This window comes from Budorcas taxicolor, chromosome 10 (genome assembly GCF_023091745.1).
Source record: "Budorcas taxicolor isolate Tak-1 chromosome 10, Takin1.1, whole genome shotgun sequence".
Lineage (NCBI taxonomy): Eukaryota > Metazoa > Chordata > Mammalia > Artiodactyla > Bovidae > Budorcas > Budorcas taxicolor.
The window spans coordinates 18,940,082-18,960,292 of record NC_068919.1 but is presented as its reverse complement, the minus strand read 5'-3'; the positions used below and the strand labels follow the sequence as shown (position 1 = coordinate 18,960,292).

Below are 20,211 nucleotides of genomic sequence, written 5' to 3'. Positions count from 1 at the left end.
TGAGGATTACATGATATAACTGTTTAAGCTTACCAAACTATATACTTGAGATTAGTGAATTTTACTGTATGTGAAATTTATCTTTAAAAAATGGCCATTAAAAATATACCTTTAAAAAAGCCCTGGAAACTGGCATTATAGAAACTGTTACAGGATCAGAGACACGGTTGCAGATTTGAATGCTACAAGGAAGCTGGAATTAAGCCCCTGTTATGTGGTATAAGGAGCTTCAAAGAGCTTGAACTTTTCTGTCACTGAAAAGATAATTGAAAAATTCTGTTTATTTGCCCTGCCTAGGAGGAACAAGAATAATCTTATCAATATGTGCAAGGCCTTGGATAAAGTTTGAAAACAAAGCTTGCCTAAAAAAATTAGTGTTCTGTATCTTCACCAGCATGGGTTATGGCTGTTAACCATGTGTGGGAATTTATGCTGTTGGATGCATAATCTCAGACTGAGAAATTATCCAGACTAGACTAGAAACTAGCACAAGCAAACACTAAATAAACCTTTTAAGAGTCTGAGACTCCACTGCAAATGTACTTATAAAACCATCCTAGGAAACCAAACTGTTTTGACAGGGAGCTGAAGAACACAACAAAGAGAGGAATATCACTTTAAGGGTTAGAAACAGTATTAGAGTGTGTAAAGCAATCTTTAAAATTGGTAAAGAGTTAAAAGAAGGCATAGAAAGCAAAATGAAAGAATTTTCATTCATACCTGAATTGCAGGCATGCCGGTAAGACACAAAACGATCACAGATAGAAAATTACCCATTATCCAGTTGAAACTGTGCTTAGCAGGGCTTCCCTGGTGGCTCAGATGGTAAAGAGTCCACCTGCAATACGAGAGGCCTGGGTTCAATCCCTGGGTTGGGAAGATCCCCTGGAGGAGGGCATGGCAACCCACTCCAGTATTCTTGACTGAAGAATCCCCATGGGCAGAGGAGCCTGGTGGGCTACAGTCCATGGGGTTGCAAAGAGTTGGACACGACTGAGAGACTAATATGAGTACAATGGCTGTATCAATTTTGAGTGAGTTTTAACTTAAGATTACATCATAATTCAGTATATTTAATATTCTGAACTTTTATACAAAACACTTTCATACCATAATTTTCTTAAATTATTTCTGACCGCTGTATATCATTAGATATTGAAGGACCTGCAAGTCTGGTGATAACTTTAGAAAATTAAAATTTGGATAGAGTATGAGTAGAACTCACCAGGTGTTTTTTTCCTCAAATGGTCCCCCTCCACTGATAGCCTCCCAACTCTACCCCACCATGTTACTAGCCAAATGTAGGCTCATCTGAGCCTAAGCATTCCTTCTCCAAGCACCCAGTCAAGGTGGGAGATTATTGAGAATAGAATATTTTTATTGAGGTATCTTTTGATTGAGAAATGGTGGTTACTTGGTAAAACTTGTCTCTTTTGTAACATTGAACACTTGCAACTATGGACTCTCCATACTATATAAATGAGATGATGTTTGATTAGCTTATTTTTAAATTAACTAGTATGAATTCTTAAAATATTGTATATAACCTGACTATATCTATATCACATATACAAATACATATACCTATGTCTGTCTATTGTAATCTATTGTTATGGCATCATGAGTTTCTATCTCCTTAGCTGAAAAGTTGATGCCTATTCTCTGGGTGTTGGTGTCCAGTTTAAGGAATATAGTTTGATTAAACCATGCTTTGCAAACCTCTTTGAATTACTCTGCCTCTGTTTAACTTTTAAAATGATTCTTCCTTGAGAACTATTCATAGATAGTATCTTCTTCCTAATTATACAGTATGTGCATACTAGTGGAACTTTAGTACATAATTATGTGTTGCTTAATTTGCCTCTATCTGTTTTTAAACTATTCACTTTTGTGTTTTAAAGGCAAAGTTACTTACATTTGAACTTAATGTCCTAACTCTAGAGATGTTCTCCGTATAAATGATTCTCAACACCTTCCAAGCCTGGAAAACCCAAATTCTCTTTAAATCCATTTATTCCTAATATTTATGGTACAGTCTTCCTTCTCTGTTTACTGCTCGAGTGACCCACTGTTTCAGTAACACTAATCTGGGGCTTTGGTCCTTGCTTGAATGTGCTCTCTTCCCTTTCTTCCCAATAGTTAATTTTGACAGATTCTCCAGCTTTGTTTTCAGATTTGTAAATACAGAAGTGCTGCTGGGTTTTCCTGTTCTGTGGTGCTTTTCTTTCTACTTTTCCAACATTGACACACTTGGATTTCCTACAAGTGTGGTTAATTGCAAGATTTGTGAAAGTTTAACTTTTGGTAAATTGTTTTGGGTTTGTTTCTCTTTGGGATTCCATCAATGTTTCTTACATTGTTGCCAACTATATTCTAATTATATTTCAGGCCTGATAAAAATGAGTCCATTAAAAAAAATGGCACCATACAAATTGTTTTTGTAATTTCCCTAGTATTTTAAATTAGAGATTTTTAGTATGGTGTGAACGCAATAACATGTTGAGTACTGAAAAAGAATACTTTGAATACCTAAACAGGACCTTTATTTTTTTCTTTTTGTGTAATTTCTTCAAATTAATTGGAAAAATTATTCACATTTAACCATAATTACTTGATACAATTTTATGTACTCTTAAAATAGTTGGCAGCATTGTCCTTGATTCTCTGTTGGTGTGGGCTTATAAAATGTCTTTTTCTTTTCTCCATTTTTTTGTTTTTCTTTTGCTTCCTAAGGACATGATGATACAGCGCCATGTGCAGTTTTGAAAAGTATGGATAGTATTAGCTTTCTCCAACACCCAGTCCACCAGAGGAGCTTAGAGATTCTACAGAGGTGCAAGGAAGAGAAGTACAGTAAGGCTGCAAATCCTGATTAATAAACTCTGTGTTATCACATCCGTTTGGAAATGGAAACCAGGAGCATTCTACACCTGGGTGGAACCTAAATGGAATAGACAATGTGACGTTTATCATCCTTTGACCAGAGAGTCTCAGGATACCACCATTGAGACTTTCATTCTTTTTCTTGATATAAAGAAAGAATTGATATATGTGTAAAGATAATATACATATTCTTTTAATTTGGATGACTATTTATCTATGATCCTTGAGTTGTTATTTGTACTTGGTTACAAACTTTTAATTGATTTCCATTTTTGTCTTTAAAGTATCCAAGTGATGAGTAAAAATGAGTGTTGATTTTTTCCTGAACTTTATTGAAATCTAGTTGAGGTAGAATAAACTGCAGGCCAAAGCATACAGTTTTGACATATGTGTGAACTCATCACAATCAAGATAATTAACATATTTAACAGTGCCAATAATTTCCTCTCTTTCGAATTCCTGCTGATTTTTATGCTTATTTATACTTGAACTTCAACATCAGCAGTGTTGCTTTCATGTATCATTGGCAAATCCACTTAGTTTGACTATAATTCTCCTATCAGACTTTGCCATGTCTGGTTTGGAGCAAAACCACCAGTTAATGTTTTGGCTTAAGGAAGAATGATAGAATCATAATGGGTGTTCTTTTTTTTTAATATAAAATTGGTGTGAAAAGATGCCCTTGGTCTCCATTTTCTCCTTTTCTATTTGTTCTACTCATTCTGCATGAAAATGGATTCTTTTGGTTGTGGAATTACTGTTGTTTGGCTGTTGCTATTGCTGTACTGAGAATAAAGGGATCCTTAAGAATACCAAGAATACTTAAGAATGCTAACTCGGCAGTTTGCATGTAATATAATGGACCTGAATTAGTCAGTCTTGTATTTTGAGCTTTTTACTGATCACAGATTTACTTTGCTAACTTCACAATTCTGTGATTGAAATTCCATGGAATATTAGTGTTTAATTATCAGTAAAAGGAGAATATAAGTAGAATTCCTAAAGGCAAATGTTGTGGATTCTCTCTTCAGTTCTTCTTACTATGCTGTTTTGGTATAAGAAAATGTGTAATACATTTTGAAAAATATTATTACAATATTTTCTCATTCTAGAAAAGCAAAGGTAAGTATTTAATAAATACATCTTAAATGTTACTCTTAATTATTGCTCTTGTTTCTAAAAGGTATACAAGGCTTTATTCCAAATACACATCTTCCTTTTCTAAATCTTTTAATCCAGGGGATATTATTGAAAACAGTCTACAAATCTTTTGAGGGGGCACTTATCTTTTTAACTTTTAAATAATTTCAGTACTTTATTTGCTTTGTCAATTTTCATGACTCACAGGCCTGATTGTTTCCAGGTAGGTATGTATGGGTGTAGAATAAGAAGGCACCAATTTTATCATGAGCTGCAGAAGGATATTATACATTGTACTCTTGCAAATTTATTTCTGCGTTTGTGGAAGTGGACTTTTCCATTACTTTAGGTAGTTTATGGTATTTTCCATTATCAGTTCAGTTCAGTCGCTCAGTCGTGTCCGACTCTTTGCGACCCCATGAATCGCAGCACGCCAGGCCTCCCTGTCCATCACCAGCTCCTGGAGTTTACTCAAACTCATGTCCATCAAGTCGGTGATGCCATTCAGCCATCTCATCCTCTGTCATCCCCTTCTCCTCCTGCCCCCAATGTCTCCCAGCATCAGAGTCTTTTCCAATGAGTCAACTCTTCGCATGAGGTGGCCAAAGTATTGGAGTTTCAGCTTTAGCATCAGTCCTTCCAATGAACACCCAGGACTGATCTCCTTTAGAATGGACTGGTTGGATCTCCTTGCAGTCCAGGGGACTCTAAAGAGTCTTCTCCAACACCACAGTTCAAAAGCATCAATTCTCCGGTGCTCAGCTTTCTTCACAGTCCAACTCTCACATCCATATATGACTACTGGAAAAACCATAGCCTTGACTAGATAGACTTTTGTTGGCAAAGTAATGTCTCTGCTTTTGAATATACTATCTAGGTTGGTCATAACGTTCCTTCCAAGGAGTAAGCGTCTTTTAATTTCATCGCTGCAATCACCATCTGCAGTAATTTTGGAGCCCAGAAAAATAAAGTCAGCCACTGTTTCCACTGTTTCCCCATCTATTTCCCATGAAGTGATGGGACCGAATGCCATGATCTTAGTTTTCTGAATGTTGAGCTTTAAGCCAACTTTTTCACTCTCCTCTTTCACTTTCATCAAGAGGCTTTTTAGTTCTTCTTCACTTTCTGCCATAAGGGTGGTGTCATCTGTGTATCTGAGGTTGTTGATATTTCTCCCCGCAATCTTGATTCCAGCTTGTGCTTCTTCCAGCCCAGTGTTTCTCATGATGTACTCTGCATATAAGTTAAATAAGCAGGGTGACAATATACAGCCTTGATGTACTCCTTTTCCTGTTTGGAACTAATTTGTTGTTCCATGTCCAGTTCTAACTGTTGCTTCCTGACCTGTATACAGATTTCTCAAGAGGCAGGTCAGGTGGTCTGGTATTCCCATCCATTATAGTACTACCAATAATTAAAATTTTATAATATATAAAATTATAAATTCAAGTTTGGGAGATTGTTTTAAAAAAATTAGGGGGCTAACTAGTGTTATGTAATAGTAATGGTGAATAGGTGAGGTAAATGAACCCTGCCACAGGTAGCAATGGTAAAACCTGGAAAAAAATTTTAAGGTAACAGTTTATTAAAAACACTAGAAAAGAGCAAAAATACTAACAGACCAAAAAAAAGCAGAAACTAGTGGGAAGTTTATCCTTTAAAGAAAGTAAAGTAGTGGGTAGAAAGAAAGAAAGTGAAGTTGCTCAGTCATGTCCGACTCTTTGTGACCCCATGAACTGTAGCCTACCAGGCTCCTCTGTTGATGGGATTTTCCAGGCAAGAGTGCTGGAGTTGGTTGCCATTTCCTTCTCCAGGAGATCTTCCTGAGTCAGGGATTGAACCCCGGTCTCTTGCGTTGTAAGCAGACACTTTACTGTCTGAGCCACCAGGGAAGTCCATGGGTAAGTAGTGGGTAAGAATTTGGAATTTGTGGCTCTTTACACAAGGTACTCCCCAACTCCCATAGCTCGAGGAACAGAAAACCACAACTATACTGGTTTGAAGTGTCAGAGGACTAAGTTGAGGACTGGCAAAGAAGCTTGACGTTTAGGAGGAAAATCCTGGAATGGAGAGAGCTGCCAAAAGGCTAATACCCAAACTTAGAGCCATCCATACCTGGCTGACTGTTCTGAGTATTTGGGGGAGACTGTAGGAGCCCTGTTGAAGAGTAGTATAAACCACTTCCCTGACAGCCCAGTGGTTAAGACTCTGTGCTCTCAGTGCAGAGGATACGGGTTCAATCCCTGGTCAGGAATTAAGATCCTGCATGCCATACAGTATGGCCAAAAAGATAAAAAATAAATAAGTAAATAGAATTGCAAACCAAATAGGAGATAATTTTTGAAAAACACAAGTGCAGTTTACTGATTTTTTTAACTGAGGTCCTTTTGTTATCTCTTCATAGCTCCTCTTAGGGGATAGCTAAATTCTTACTGTCTTTAGTTAGAATCCCAGAAGTAGAGGTGAGACAGAAAGAGGCAAAAAACTATAGTGGCTGAAATGGTAGATAAAAACTACTCATATTTGAGAAAAACTAACTTGGAGTTTAAAGGCAATCAGTGACCTCCACCCAGAACCAATACAAAAGAAAACCGCTACTAGACACATTGTAGGCAGATTGCTAAATGCCAGAAATAAAAAGGAAATCTTGAAAGCAGCCCAGAGGAAATTACATTAAATATAGGAGAATGCAGGCATACCTCTGAGCAGTTTCAGAGCCGATTCTAGATCACTGTAATAAAGCAAATATCACAGTGAAGGGAGTCACATGAAATTTTTGGTTTCCTAGTACACATAAAAGTTATATTTATGCTATACTGTAATCTACCAATTGTTCAATAGCTTTATGTTGGAAAAAAATGATATACCTTAATTAAAAATACTTTATTGCTAAAAAAAATGGTAACTATAATCCAAGCCTTCAGGGACTAGTAGTTACATCAAAGATCACTGATCACAGATCACTGTAACAAATATTATAGTAATGGAAAACTTTGAAATATTACAAACATTATCAAAACGTGACACAGAGACACTATGTGAGCAAATGCTGTTGGAAGAACTGTGCTGATAGATATGCTCTACACAGGGTTGCCACAAATCTTCTTGTAGTATCTCCAAAGCATGATAAAGTGAAGTCCAACAAAATGAGACTTGCTTATAATGATATGATTAACACCTGTCTGCTCATTGAAAGTAATGGAGGCCGAAATTTAAAATCCAGTAGAACAACACAAGACCCATAAAACAAAAATAGCTATAAAAGCTATAATTTATAGTTTGTGGACAGACAAGTTAGTTGTCTTTTAGAAGAAAAATCAAGTCTGCAGAAAAACATAACGGGAATTCATTGTTATTACAATGCGTCATCCACAATGTCCAATCATCAACTAAGAAAAGTATCTTTCAAAAATGAAGCTGAAATACAGACTTCCCTGATGGTGGTCCAGTGGCTAAGAATCTGCCCTCCCAATGCAAGGGGCTCGGTTTGATCCCTGGTCAGGGAACTCGATCCCACATGGCACAACTAAGAGTTTGTATGCCACAACTGAAAGATCCTACGTACTGCAGTGGAGATTGAAGTTCAAAGATTCCGCATGCTGCAACTAAGACCTGGAGAAGCCAAATAAATAAAAACATTAAAAAAAAATACTTTAAAAAAGAAGCTGCAATAAAGACATTTTCATATAAATAATCTGATAATCTGATGGAATTTTCTTCATAATATATGTTCCAAGAGGAGAAATAATGGAAATTCTTTAGGTTAAAAGGAAATGACATCAGATGGTAACTTGGATGTATAGTAGAGGTTGGTAAATGTTTTCCGCAAAGAGTCAGATGGTAACTATTTTAGGCTTTGTGGGTCATATGTTGTGTTGAAACAACTCAGTTCTGAAAGGCGTTACAGACAATACATAAATAAATGAGCGTGGCTACATTCCAATAAAATCTTATAGACACTGTTATTTAAATTCCATATAATTTCCACATGTCACAAAAGTACTGTTTCATTGATTTTTTTCCATCAGTCATTTAAAAATTAAAATCTCTTTTAGCTTACAGGCCATGCAAAAATAGGCAGTGGGTTTGATCTGTGCTCTAGTTTACTGATCTGTGAATTATTATAAGGAATAAAGAAACTGGAAGTAATACATATGTATAAAAATATGACTGTACATATTTTCTTTCCTTATCTAGTTCTTTTAAAAAGATATATGATTTTTTTAGGGTAAAAAATTATGATATTGTTCTGGGGGTTTAAAATATGTCCATCGGTTTTTTGATACTCCATTGAAAAGGCGCATGTAGTACTTAGTGATTTCCTTCTAACAAATTGAATGTGGCAGAAGTGACAGTGTGTAACCTTTGAGATTTAGACATAAAAGTTATTGTGGCTCTTGCTCCTCCATTTCATTTCTGGTCTCCCACCTTCTCTCTACAAATCTCTCTGAGATTTGCAGGGAGGAAATTAGAAGAGGGGGAAGAAATTAGGGTTCTTAGGAGCATGAGCTGTAACTCCCACAAAGATCAGGAGCCCTGGAAAGGGAAGAAATAAGATGCTGGGAAAAGAAAGAATGAGGGAGGGAGTGATAGAATGTTACTTCAATTTAAACCCATACTTCTGACCTTCGTGGGATATAAGAGACTGTAATGTTCATGAACAAGATGAGGGACCAGCGATTTATAATGTATATAATTTATTGTGTAATGCAACTAAAGTGCTTTGAAGAAAACTGATAGCTTTAAATCCTTATCTAAGAAAAGAAATAAGGTTAAAAATCAGTGATCTAAGCTTTTACTTTAAGAAGCTACAAAAAGAAGAGCATATTAAACCCAAAATAAGTAGAAGGAAGTAAAGGAACTAAAACCACTGAATAGAAAGCCGACAGCATTAGAGAAAATCAGTGGAAACCAAAAGATCAATTTTTGAAATTAATAAAGCTTGAGTTCCAGTACTGATCAGTAGAACTTTCTGTGAGGATGAAAATGTTCTCCAGCTATGCTCTTCAAAACTGTAACCATTAGCCACATTTTGTTATTAAACACCTGAAGTTTTTTTTTTAATTCAAAACTGAAATTTAATTAAATCAGCTTAAATTTGAATGGCCACATATTGCTGGTGGCTACTTGTACCTGGACAGTGTAGTTCTAGCCATTCTGATCAAGAAATATGAGAGAAGACAAAAATACTGTTATTTGAAATGAATGAGACATTTATATATGGTATAGACATCAAAAGATTGAGGAGAGATAATGAATATTTATGGAAGAATATTCAGCAGCTTAGATGAAATATATAAATGCCTTGAATGTTAACAAGTTATCAAAATTGATCCAAGAAAAAACAGAGAATTTATTTAGTCTTCTATCAGTGATTGGATTCATAAATAAAATCTTCCCACACATGGAAACAGAAAAGTCCAAACTCAAATAGTTTGGATAACCAGTTTTATTTTGAAAACGTTTAAGAAAAGAATAATACCAGTTCTGCTCAGCTATTCCAGAAAACAAAGGAGCAAGGAATACTATACGAATCATATCTTGAGGCCTGTATAATTACTCTAAAACCAAAATTAGACAATGTTACAAGAAAAGCTGGGGTGGATGAAGCACAGGCTGAAATCAAGGTTGCCGGGAGAAGTATCAATAACCTCAGATATGCAGATGACACCACCCTTATGGCAGATAACGAAGAAGAACTAAAGAGCCTCTTAATGAAAGTGAAAGAGGAGCGTGAAAAAGCTGGCTTAAAATTCAACAGTCAAAAAACTAAGATCTTGGCATCCAAACCCATCACTTCATGGCAAATAGAATGTTCAAGAGAACTTTGATCTTACCTTATATTATACATAAACATTAACTTGAAATGGGTCATACAGCTCTTTGCAAAGAATAAAATGTTGAATTTACAGAAGAAAACCTGAGAGAAGATCTTTGCAGTCTTGGGACAAAATTTATTAGATGGAACATAAGAGCATGAAGTATAAAAGAAAAAAAACTGATATTAATTATTGAAGTTCATCAAAATTGAAAACTTTCAAGATACTGTTAAAAAGCATCTCACAGCCTGAGAAACAATATTCATAATAATTTATAATACATAACTGATAATGGACTCAAAGACAAAATATGGAAAAACTGCAATAAGAGAAACAGTTCAATTAAAAACGGTCAAGAGGTTTAAGCATACACTTAGAAAAGAAGATATATGAATGATCCCTAGGCTCTTTAAAGACTGCCAGCTTTATTAGTCACTCAGTATATCTTCTTCGGTTGCAGTTTTTCCCTATACTTGACCAACTATATGCTTACAATGAATATGTTTTACAGTGTGTAAATTTTGCCACAATTTAAAAGATTAATTGCTTATCATGAAGCCTGACATAAATTATAGATATGTAGAAAAGACTATTTTTCATGGAATTAAGAATATTAAAAATAAAAATATAGAAACCCCAGGAAATGTCCACACCTTATTCATAAGGACTTCCTCCAGATCAGAGTGGGAACCAGCAGCCTGCTCACCTAATATTGAGGAAGGCTCCAGTTCTTGGAAGACCTGAGGTTTGTGGCGGGGCACATAGATTATGACGTAGGGACCTTCACATTACTCTCAAAGCGAGATGAGAAACAGCCTGGCATTTGAAGTCAGGCAGGACTAGGCCCAAATTCTGGCTCTGCGACTTAGCCCTTGTGTTACTGTGTGTGGAAGGGGTTTCTCAGAGCTTCAGTTTCCTTCTCTGAAAGGTAGTCTCTCTGCACAGGGGCAGTGCGAGACTCAAATGTGATAATGAATGCCAAAGCCCTTTGGCTATTGCCCTATACAGAGACTTGCACTAACATAATTTAAAATATTCTAAAAATGTTATATGACTAGAATTCCTGTTTGAAAATGGTCGACAGAAACACAAGGTATGCCAGTATATATTTTGATGAAGCCTGGAGGTATGTCAGGGAGCTGTTTTTATTGAGTTGGTAAAATACAGCTATTTATCAAATTTTGGAAATCAATATGGGTAAACAAACATGAAGGTCTGCCTTACAGACAAACATAGTAATAACAAAAGTTGAATTTTTGTGGGGGAGTGGGACAACTCTGCACTGTTCATGGAACCTTAGTTCCCTGATCGGGGGTTGAATCCTTGCCTTCCACAGCAAAAACCCAGAGTCCTAACTACTGGACCATCATGGATTTCCCTGAATCTTTATCTTTTAAAGTAGCTCAAGAAACCTTCATCTATCGGGAAAAAAATGAGTTTGAAGAGTGAAATAAATGTGAAACAAAATATGAGAAATAAGTACTATGATTTTAAATTAATAAAAGTATGAATAGATTTACATCACCATTTAGAGTCTCACAGTGGGTTTTTCAAAAAGTTTAAATGATATCATAAAAGAAATGCGCACAAAAGAAACACCCTATTGTATTTACAAGGAAGATACTCCAAAAAAGGGAAGAAAATTCCCTGTGAGTAGTTTACAGTTTAAGAAGAATTTAAGAACATGAATCCAGTAAAGCAGTAGCACAAATTTAAGACTATGAAATAATCAGAATGATATTGAAACAGGTTTTGAGCTAAAATCAGAGGCATAAATCAACAACTATGTGATCTCAATAAGTAGAGGAAACATAATTGAAAATTGCATTAGTAGTATTAAGGAAAGGCCTGAGGTGATTATGTGTCAGTATGCAGGAGAAAAGAATGGGCATGGAGAATAGAAAAGGATAATTTGTCTTAAGGATAATTGGTATCTACAACTTAGGAACTGAATAAGTGAAATGAAATCAATGCATTCAAATATCTAAGAAAATAAAGTTGTTCAAAGTTCTAACTGAATTTGTTGATCCCAAGACATATGTTTTCCAGTAACATTTTTATATGGATATAGACGTTACCTCTTCAATTCTCCTGGATGTATACTTAGTAGTGGAATTTCTGGGGTCAAATGGTAACTCTTGTTTAATTTTTTCTTGAACTGCTAGCTGTTTTCCAAACTAACTGTCATTTCACATTCAGCAGTGTATTCATGAAGGACTTCCCAGGTGGTGCAGTGGTAGAGTCCACCTAGCAGTGCAGGAGACACAGGAGATGTGGGTTCGATCCCAGAGTGGGGAAGATCCCCTGGAGGAGGAAATGGCACCCCACTCCAGTACTCTTGTTTAGAAAATCCTATGGATAGAGGAGCCTGGTGGGCTCCATGGGGTTGCAAAGAGTAGGACACGTCTGCAGTAACTTACTTAGCACGCACGCATAGGGGGTGTGAAGTAGTCTCGTGGTTTTAATTTCATTTCTCTGGTGACTAATCATACTGAACATCTTTTTATGTACTTATTAGCTGTTTGCTTGTCATCTTTGGATAAATGCCTATTCATATCCTTTGTTCTTTTAAAAATTGGGTTGTCTTAATATTATTCAGTTGTGAAAGTTCTTTTAATATTCTAGATTCAAGTTTCTCATCAGATATTTGATTTGCCATTTTCTACCATTCTATGGATTGCCTTTTCACTTTCTTAATATAGAATCCTTTGAAACCCCAAAGTTTTAGATTTTGATAATTCCTTGTTTATCAGTTTTTCTCTCTGGTTGCTTATTCTTTTGATGTCATAGCTATAGAACTACTGCCTAATCCAAGTCAGAAATATTTACTCCCACATTTTAACAGTTTTGTACTTTGACCATTTATATTTTGGTCTTTGATCCAAGTTCATTCTTGGTTTTTTTTTTTTTTTTTTTTTTGATGTGGACTGTTTTAGAAGTCTTTGTTACAGTATTGCTTCTGTTGTTTATGTTTTGAATTTTTGGCCATGAGGCATGTGGGATCTTAGCTTCCCCACAAGGGATCAAACCCCTGCCTTCTGCATTGGAAGGCAAAGTCTTAGCCACTGGATCACCAACTTCATTCTTTTCCATGTGGTTGTCTAGTTTTCTCAGTTTATGTTGAATTATTCTTTTCTCATTGAATTGTCTTGGCACCTTTGTCAAATTTCATTTGATCATAAATGTAAAGGTTTATGTCTAGGTTCCTTTCCATTGATCTGCCTATCTTTATACTGGTACCATACTGTCTCAGTTACTATATGTTTATAGTAAGTTTTGCATTCAGAAAGTATGAGTCCTCCAACTGTGTTTTCTTTTTTCAACATTAGTTTTGCTATTCTGGGCCTTTTGCATTTCCATATCAATTTTAGGGTCAGCTTATTCATTTTAGTAAAAAAAAAAAAACAGCTGGAATTTTAATAGAGATTGCATTGATCTGTGAATGAATTCAGGAACATTGCGATCTTAAAACAGTATTAAGTTTTCCAATCCATGAGCACAGATGGCTTTCCTTTTATTTAGGTTTCCTTTTAAAATTATTATATTTTTTTGTTCAACTTATTCCTTTTATATTATTTTAATGCTATTATTAATGGAATTGTTTTCTTAATTTCATTTCCAATTGTTAGTTGCTATTGTATAGAAACAAAGTGGATTTTTGAATGGTGATCTTATATCTTGTAATTTTGCTGAACTTATTTAATAGTAGTCCTAATATTGTTTTGTGAATCTCTTAGTATTTTCCACATACAAGATTTTTATCTCAAGTAGAAATACTTTTACTATTTTATATATAGTAATCTCTGTCTCTTAATCCTATATCCCTATTGTGTCCCTTCCATCTTCCCTCTCCTGTGTGGTAACTACAAGTTTGTTTTCTGTATCTGTGAGTCTGTTGCTGTTTTGCATATACACTCATTGGTATTTTTTTTTTAGATTCCACATATAAGTCATATATAGTATTTGTCTTTCTCTGTCTGACTTACTTCACTAAGCATAATATTTTCTAGGTCTCTCCACTGCTGCAGATGGCAGTATTTTATTTTTTTTAGTATCTGAGTAATATGTCTGTGTGAGTGTGTGTGTGTGTGTGTACATACACACACACCACATCTTCTTATGCCAGTTGTTGGCTGATGGGCACGTGGGTTGCTTCCATTACTTAGCTGTTACAAACAGGGCTGCTGTGAACATTGAGTGCATGTGTCTTTTCAAATAAGCATTTTCATTTTTTCCAGATGTGTATCCAGGAGTGGAATTGCTCGATCATATAGTAGTTCCATTTTAATTTTTTGAGAAACCTCCATACTGTTTTCACAGTGGCTGCACCAATTTATATCCCCATCAGTAGTGTATGAGCATTTCCTTTCTCCACATCCTTGCCAGCACTTATGATAGCCTTTCTGACTGGTGTGAAGTGATGTCTCATTTTGGTTTTGATTTGCATTTCCCTGGTGATTAATGAAGTTGAGCATCTTTTTATGTGCTTGTGAGCCATCTGTGCCTCTTCTTTGGGAAAAATGTCTATTCAGATCTGCTTATTTTTTAAATTAGAGTTTTTGTTTAAAAAATACTGTTATTTCTGAGGAAGCAATTCATCGTCTTTGATTCTCAGTGTCTTTATAAGATTAATCGATTTCTAAAATCTACAGTTCATGTCAGCAATATACTATTGCTGAAAAGTGATGCAAATAAATTAAGAATTTTTTGAACATGAAATGATTAAATATTTAATATTAAAATAAGAAAAGAACTTGTATACTTCTAGGCCTTTAGCCCAGTTACCCTTGGATTTCCTAAATATATTTAAATGAGAGAAGAATTTAAAGAATTTATTATTAAATTCCCTAATTGGTTTCATTGTTGACTAAGATTTATAAGTAACAGTCATGGGACTTGGTTCATATTTTTATTTAGATGTTTCTGATATCGCTTCTCAGCCTTTTGGCTAGATCAAGTGTAGATGTTTCTGATATGTTTAGCAGTATTTGCTATTTAAGTATATTAATTTCATTTGCTCTTAGAAAAACTGTTTTGTCTTTAGTTTCTGATAGCACTGATTGAAAATTTTTGCTTTCTATACACTAGGTATAACTCGGAAAAATCCCAGAACACCTCTTTCTGATCTCCAGGGCATGAATACTCTAAATGAAAAAAACCAACAGTAAGTATGTTTGGTTTACGTTTTCAAGGAAATACAGAAGAAATAGCTCGAATTCTTAGTAATAATACTTCTGGGGCTTTAAAAATATGAAGAAAATCAGACCTTTTAAAAAACCTTCTTAAAACTTTTATAAAAAGTGTAATAAGGTTAGAGTTAACAATAGGGTATATTATCTAAGACTGCTTCTGGTAAAATGGTTGTACAATTAAAAAAAGTTTCCCCAGAATGATTAAAAATGAGTTCATATGTTTTCATTTCTGAGACTTTTCTGGCATTTTATATCTTTTGCAAAAGTAATGGGTTTCCTGCTTCTTTCCATGGAGAAATCTTAGTGGTAAGTAATAACTGAGTAAATTGATTTATATCAAACCATCTGAAACGTTTTCTTTAAACTTTTGCCACATTTAAATATTCCAATATCTTTTCTTGATGAATGTGGTAACCACAGCTTACCTTTACCATTTTCACTGAAGAATTCTTGAGTAAAATTTGAAAGTAACAAGTACAAGTAATGTTCTGAGTTTGTAAATAAAACTGTTTCCTTTGCACATACTATTTTATAAAGATTATACTTTAAATGAGCAAAAGAACATTGTTTAGTATCTAAAGTTTTCTGTGTACATTTTGAACATCAAGAGAATTGAGCTTCTTAGTGCCCTGGTAAGACACTAAAATTAGGATGATCTATTTAGTATTTAGAATTATGGTTTAACTTCATTGATCAGGTTTTCCATTTTGATTTACTATGTCTTTCTAATGTATATTGTCACTTCTCTGCTCCATAACTTTTTTACAACTCTTTATTGCTTGTAACAAGAAGTCTTGGTTTGCTGTTTTAACCTACAAGAACTTTCACAGCCCAGGTATCTGACCTCAACTCTACTTATCTTTAGTGCCAGCAAAATGAATGATTGAATGACTTACTATCTTTGTAGTGTATGTATGACAGTTGGCTGCTGACAAAAATCACCATTATATGTGCATGTTATATTTTACTCAAGAACAAATGAAATCATTAATCTGGTGATCCTATGTAGCTTTATTTCAATATACTGGCAGTGTTCTTACCCTGGTCATTAGAGATCCCTAACTTAAGGATCTCATTTTCTTGATTTGCATATAAAAAAGGAACTGTGACTTGTTGCATTTCCCGAAGCAATTTAATGGTTATAAATTTCCTAATTCCTAATTTGTGGACTTTCTTTCTTTCCTTTTTTTTTTTTTTTGACTGCTGTGTGTGGCTTGTGGGACCTTAATTCCCCAACTAGGAACTGAACCTGGGCCACCACAGGGAAAGTGCCATATCCTAACCACTGGACCACCAGGGAATTCCCAAGTTTGTGTTTGTTTGTACTGCTTTCAATTTTGGATGTCTGAGGTGATCTGTATGGTCTTCTGTTTTTATACATTAGTTGAAATAGTCTGATATTTTGGTTTAAGATTAATCATTCTGGGTTCAAGCAGCTAACTGAATTTAGGGACTCATGGAAAGACGATCTAATATCGTAAAGATGTGTGTATAAGCTCATTTATGAGACCCTTCTTCATGGAGAAATTGATCACACTAGCTTAATTCTTTTCCTTTGCATACAATAAAGAAAGATATTTGGCGCTGAAGTAATGTTATCAGGATAAGGCCACCTAGCAGCCTTAACAGGAAATCCTTCCAGCTCATATTTGTTGTATTGTTGAGTTTATTTTAGACATATTTTAGAGAAAATTAGTGAGAAGATGGAGAAGATAAAAAAATAGATACTTAGAAAATCAAATGAGTCATGAAATTATTAGCTTGTATATACTGAGTAGAGGTTTTTGGATCTTACCTATGGAATATTCCTAATCAGTGAGTCATAAATGTAAGAGTGGAACAACCAGTTTGGTGGTGATCTAGGACTAAGAATTGAGGTAGTCTTTGGCTCAGACATTAAAGTGTCTCTGCAATGCAGGAGACCCGGGTTCAGTCCCTGGGTTGGGAAGATCCCCTGGAGAAGGCAGCCCACTCCAGTATTCTTGCCTGGAAAATCCCATGGACAGTGGAGCCTAGTAGGCTCCACTGTCCATGGGGTCACAAAGAGTCGGATATGACTGAGCAACTTCACTTGTAAAACAAGGAAATGCAAATATAAATCTGTTTTTAGCTGTGTACATTTTCCTTGAGTGAGAGATAAAGGCTTCATTAAATGGCAGCCCACTCCAGTATTCTTGCCTGGAAAATCCCATGGATAGAGAAGCCTGGTGGGCTACAGTCCATGGGGTCACAAAGAGTTGGACATGACTGAGCGACTTAAAAAAAAACAAAAAAAAAACCTTCCCACTAGTAATGGATAAAGGTTCCAATTTCTCCACATCCTTGTTGTTTTGTTATTGCCTGTCTTAATGGGATTGAAGTAGTATCTCCTTGTAGTTTTGGTTTGTATTTCCCTGATACCTAATCATGTTCAGCATCTTTTTATGTGCTTATTGGTGATTTGTATATCTTTTTTGATAATACATATATCTTGTTTGAGCAAATGTCTACTTTGCCCATAAAATTTTTCTTGTATGTATTCTTCTTTCCATATGTATAAATATAATTGTCTTAAACAAAACCATACCATGCAGCAATACTTTATTTAGATTTGATAATATATGCAGACAATTTTTTATGCCATTAAATAACTATTCTATGACATGATTTTTAATGACCTTATAGACTCCCATTGGTGTGGTTATGACATGATTTCTTTATTTATTTCCAATTGTTAGCTATTTAGGTTGTTTCTAATTTTTTGGTATTGATGAAAATTTTTATAGATAAAGTTTTTTATGTTTGATTATTTTCTGTTGTTCTTCATTAGAAACTTGACCAGGAGGATAGAACAAAGCTATTAAAAGATTTTGAAGATATTGTCCTGGCTATCTAAAAAGTGGTATAATTTAAGTAAAGAACTAATGGGAAAATAAATATTTTAAGTTATATTCCATTTTTAAATAGTTTCAAAAAGAGTACAAAGGAAATATAGTTTATAGAGTCCTATGTACTCTTCATTCAGTTTTCCTTAAAAGAATCTTATATAGTAGTAGTACATTATCAAAATCAGGAAAATTACATTGTTTCATTAATATTAACTAGACTATAGTTTTCACCATTTAAAATAAATCTGTGTTTGTATATATGTAGTTTCTTTGCAATTTTATCTCCCTGGTGGCTCAGTGGTAAAGAATCCACCAGTCAATGCAGAAAACATGGGTTCAATCCCTGGGGCGGGAAGATCCCCTAGAGAAGGAAATAGCAACGCACTCCAGTATTCTTGCCTGGCAAATCCCCTGACAAAGGAGCCTGGTGGGCTACAGTCCATGGGGTCACAATAGAGTCAGACACCACTCAGTGACTAAACAACAGCAACATAAGTTTGTGTAACCAGCACCACAGTCAGCATGCAGAACTCTTTCATCATCATAAACGAATTTATTCATACTGCTTATTTGTATTCTTCTTTTTCTTCCATGTCCCTTTCCTGTCTCTAGCAACCACTAACCTGTTCTTCATTTCTATAGTTTTATTGTTTTGATAATGTTATATACATCAAATTTTATGGTATGAAACTGTCCTCTGCCTTCTTAGGTTCAGTGGCTATAGGCCTGTAAATTAATGAGAGACTGTTAACAGGGAAAAAAGCAAACAGTTTCTATTTCTATTTTACGTACATTGAATATTCTCAGAAAAGAAGTAAAACTCAAAGAAGTGGTTACACTCAGGCTAATATATACTTTTTCAAGGATGGGGATTTTGGACCTGAAACAAAGACAAAAGACATGCCAGTATCTTATAATACATTATATGATTTACTGATTGTTAAATGGTGCATTTAGCTATATGGTGTGCTCATCATGTACTTTTGAATGTGAATGTGGTAGAATCCTAGAAATATTTGGTTCTGGGAGACTAAAAGATTAGCCCAAATTGATCAGTAATCTCTTTGATAAAACCGTTTTCTGCTGGTTTAGCATTTTTTCTAAATTTTAATTTTAGTGTTTAAAGCTTTATTTTACTTTTTTAAGTAAAGTTAAGTTTTAACTTCAGTGTTTAAAGCTTTGTTTTACTTTTAAAAGAAATTTCTGGAATGTTAGGGATGTCTCAATTAAGGAAATTGTATTATATTTAATTTTTACAGTGAAACATTTGATTTTGCCTGGAATGGCAGAACTGGGATTCGCCAGAGTAAACTATCGAGTAACACCTCCTTGCTTGATAAAGATGGGATATTCGCTAATTCAGCTAGCAGCAAACTCTTGGAGAGAGCCCATGGGATTCTCACGTTAGTATTGATCAACAATATCGCTTGCCTTTTTTATAACTGGTTTAAATTTTCTGGCTAAAAAAGAAGAGAGGTAATTGTGAAGCATTATTTTCATGAGTGGAATTTTAAGTGAAACAAGATTAAAAAGTAGTCAGAATTTAGAACTGTGACAGTCTCGTGTATTATAATGCTGGTATTTGTTTATTTGTTTTCATCTTACTAGGAGATCATGACTGAATATACTTATGGAGATGATTCTTTATTGCTCTTTTACAGACTCTACATCCAGAGAGAGCAAATACTGTTAGCTTTTTTTAAGATTCCTAGTTTTTAACTGCAGTTGCCCTTTAATACTGGCAGTCTTAACAAGTTGGGCAGGTAAATCTCTTACGAAATGGTGAATGGGACCACATACAGTTGACCATTCAGCACTGCATGGGTTAGAGATGCCAGCCTTCTACACAATGGAAAATTTGTGTTTCTTATAGTCAGCCCTCCATATCCACTGCTCCTCAGTATCTGTGATTCCACATCCACAGATTCAGCCAATCTCAGATCAAGTAGTACTGTTGTAGTTCATGTTGAAAGAATTCCATGTGTAACTGGACCCTTACAGTCTAAACTCGTGTTGTTCAAGGGGCACCTGTACGGTGATACATAATACTTGCCAAACCTGCTGTTTCTTCTTACCTGATGTAGAACTGGTTTCGGGGTATAGGTATTAACCATGCATGGTGGACCAGTAAAAAGTTCTTACCTACCCATATCAATATATTTAAATCACTTCCAAAGCATATTTTTTGATCATTAGCTAGAAGTGTGACTGGATTATATTTCTTAATCCCTAAGTCATCTCTTAACAGTGTTAATAGGCTCAATTTATATGTCATGCTACATTCTAGAATTGTGAATAAACTCATTTAAT

The 20,211-nt window shown here is 34.9% G+C and overlaps 1 protein-coding gene across 1 annotated transcript in view; it reads left to right on the top strand.

The window, feature by feature from the left end:
- The window catches only part of MYO9A (myosin IXA), a 181,041-nt gene that overhangs the window by 74,482 nt on the left and 86,348 nt on the right, over positions 1-20,211 (top strand). Inside the window, exons 14-16 of the mRNA XM_052646755.1 lie at positions 2,734-2,853; positions 14,931-15,006; positions 19,161-19,304. Of these exons, the coding sequence (XP_052502715.1) occupies positions 2,734-2,853; positions 14,931-15,006; positions 19,161-19,304 (340 nt within the window). The remainder of the gene's footprint in view (positions 1-2,733; positions 2,854-14,930; positions 15,007-19,160; positions 19,305-20,211) is intronic.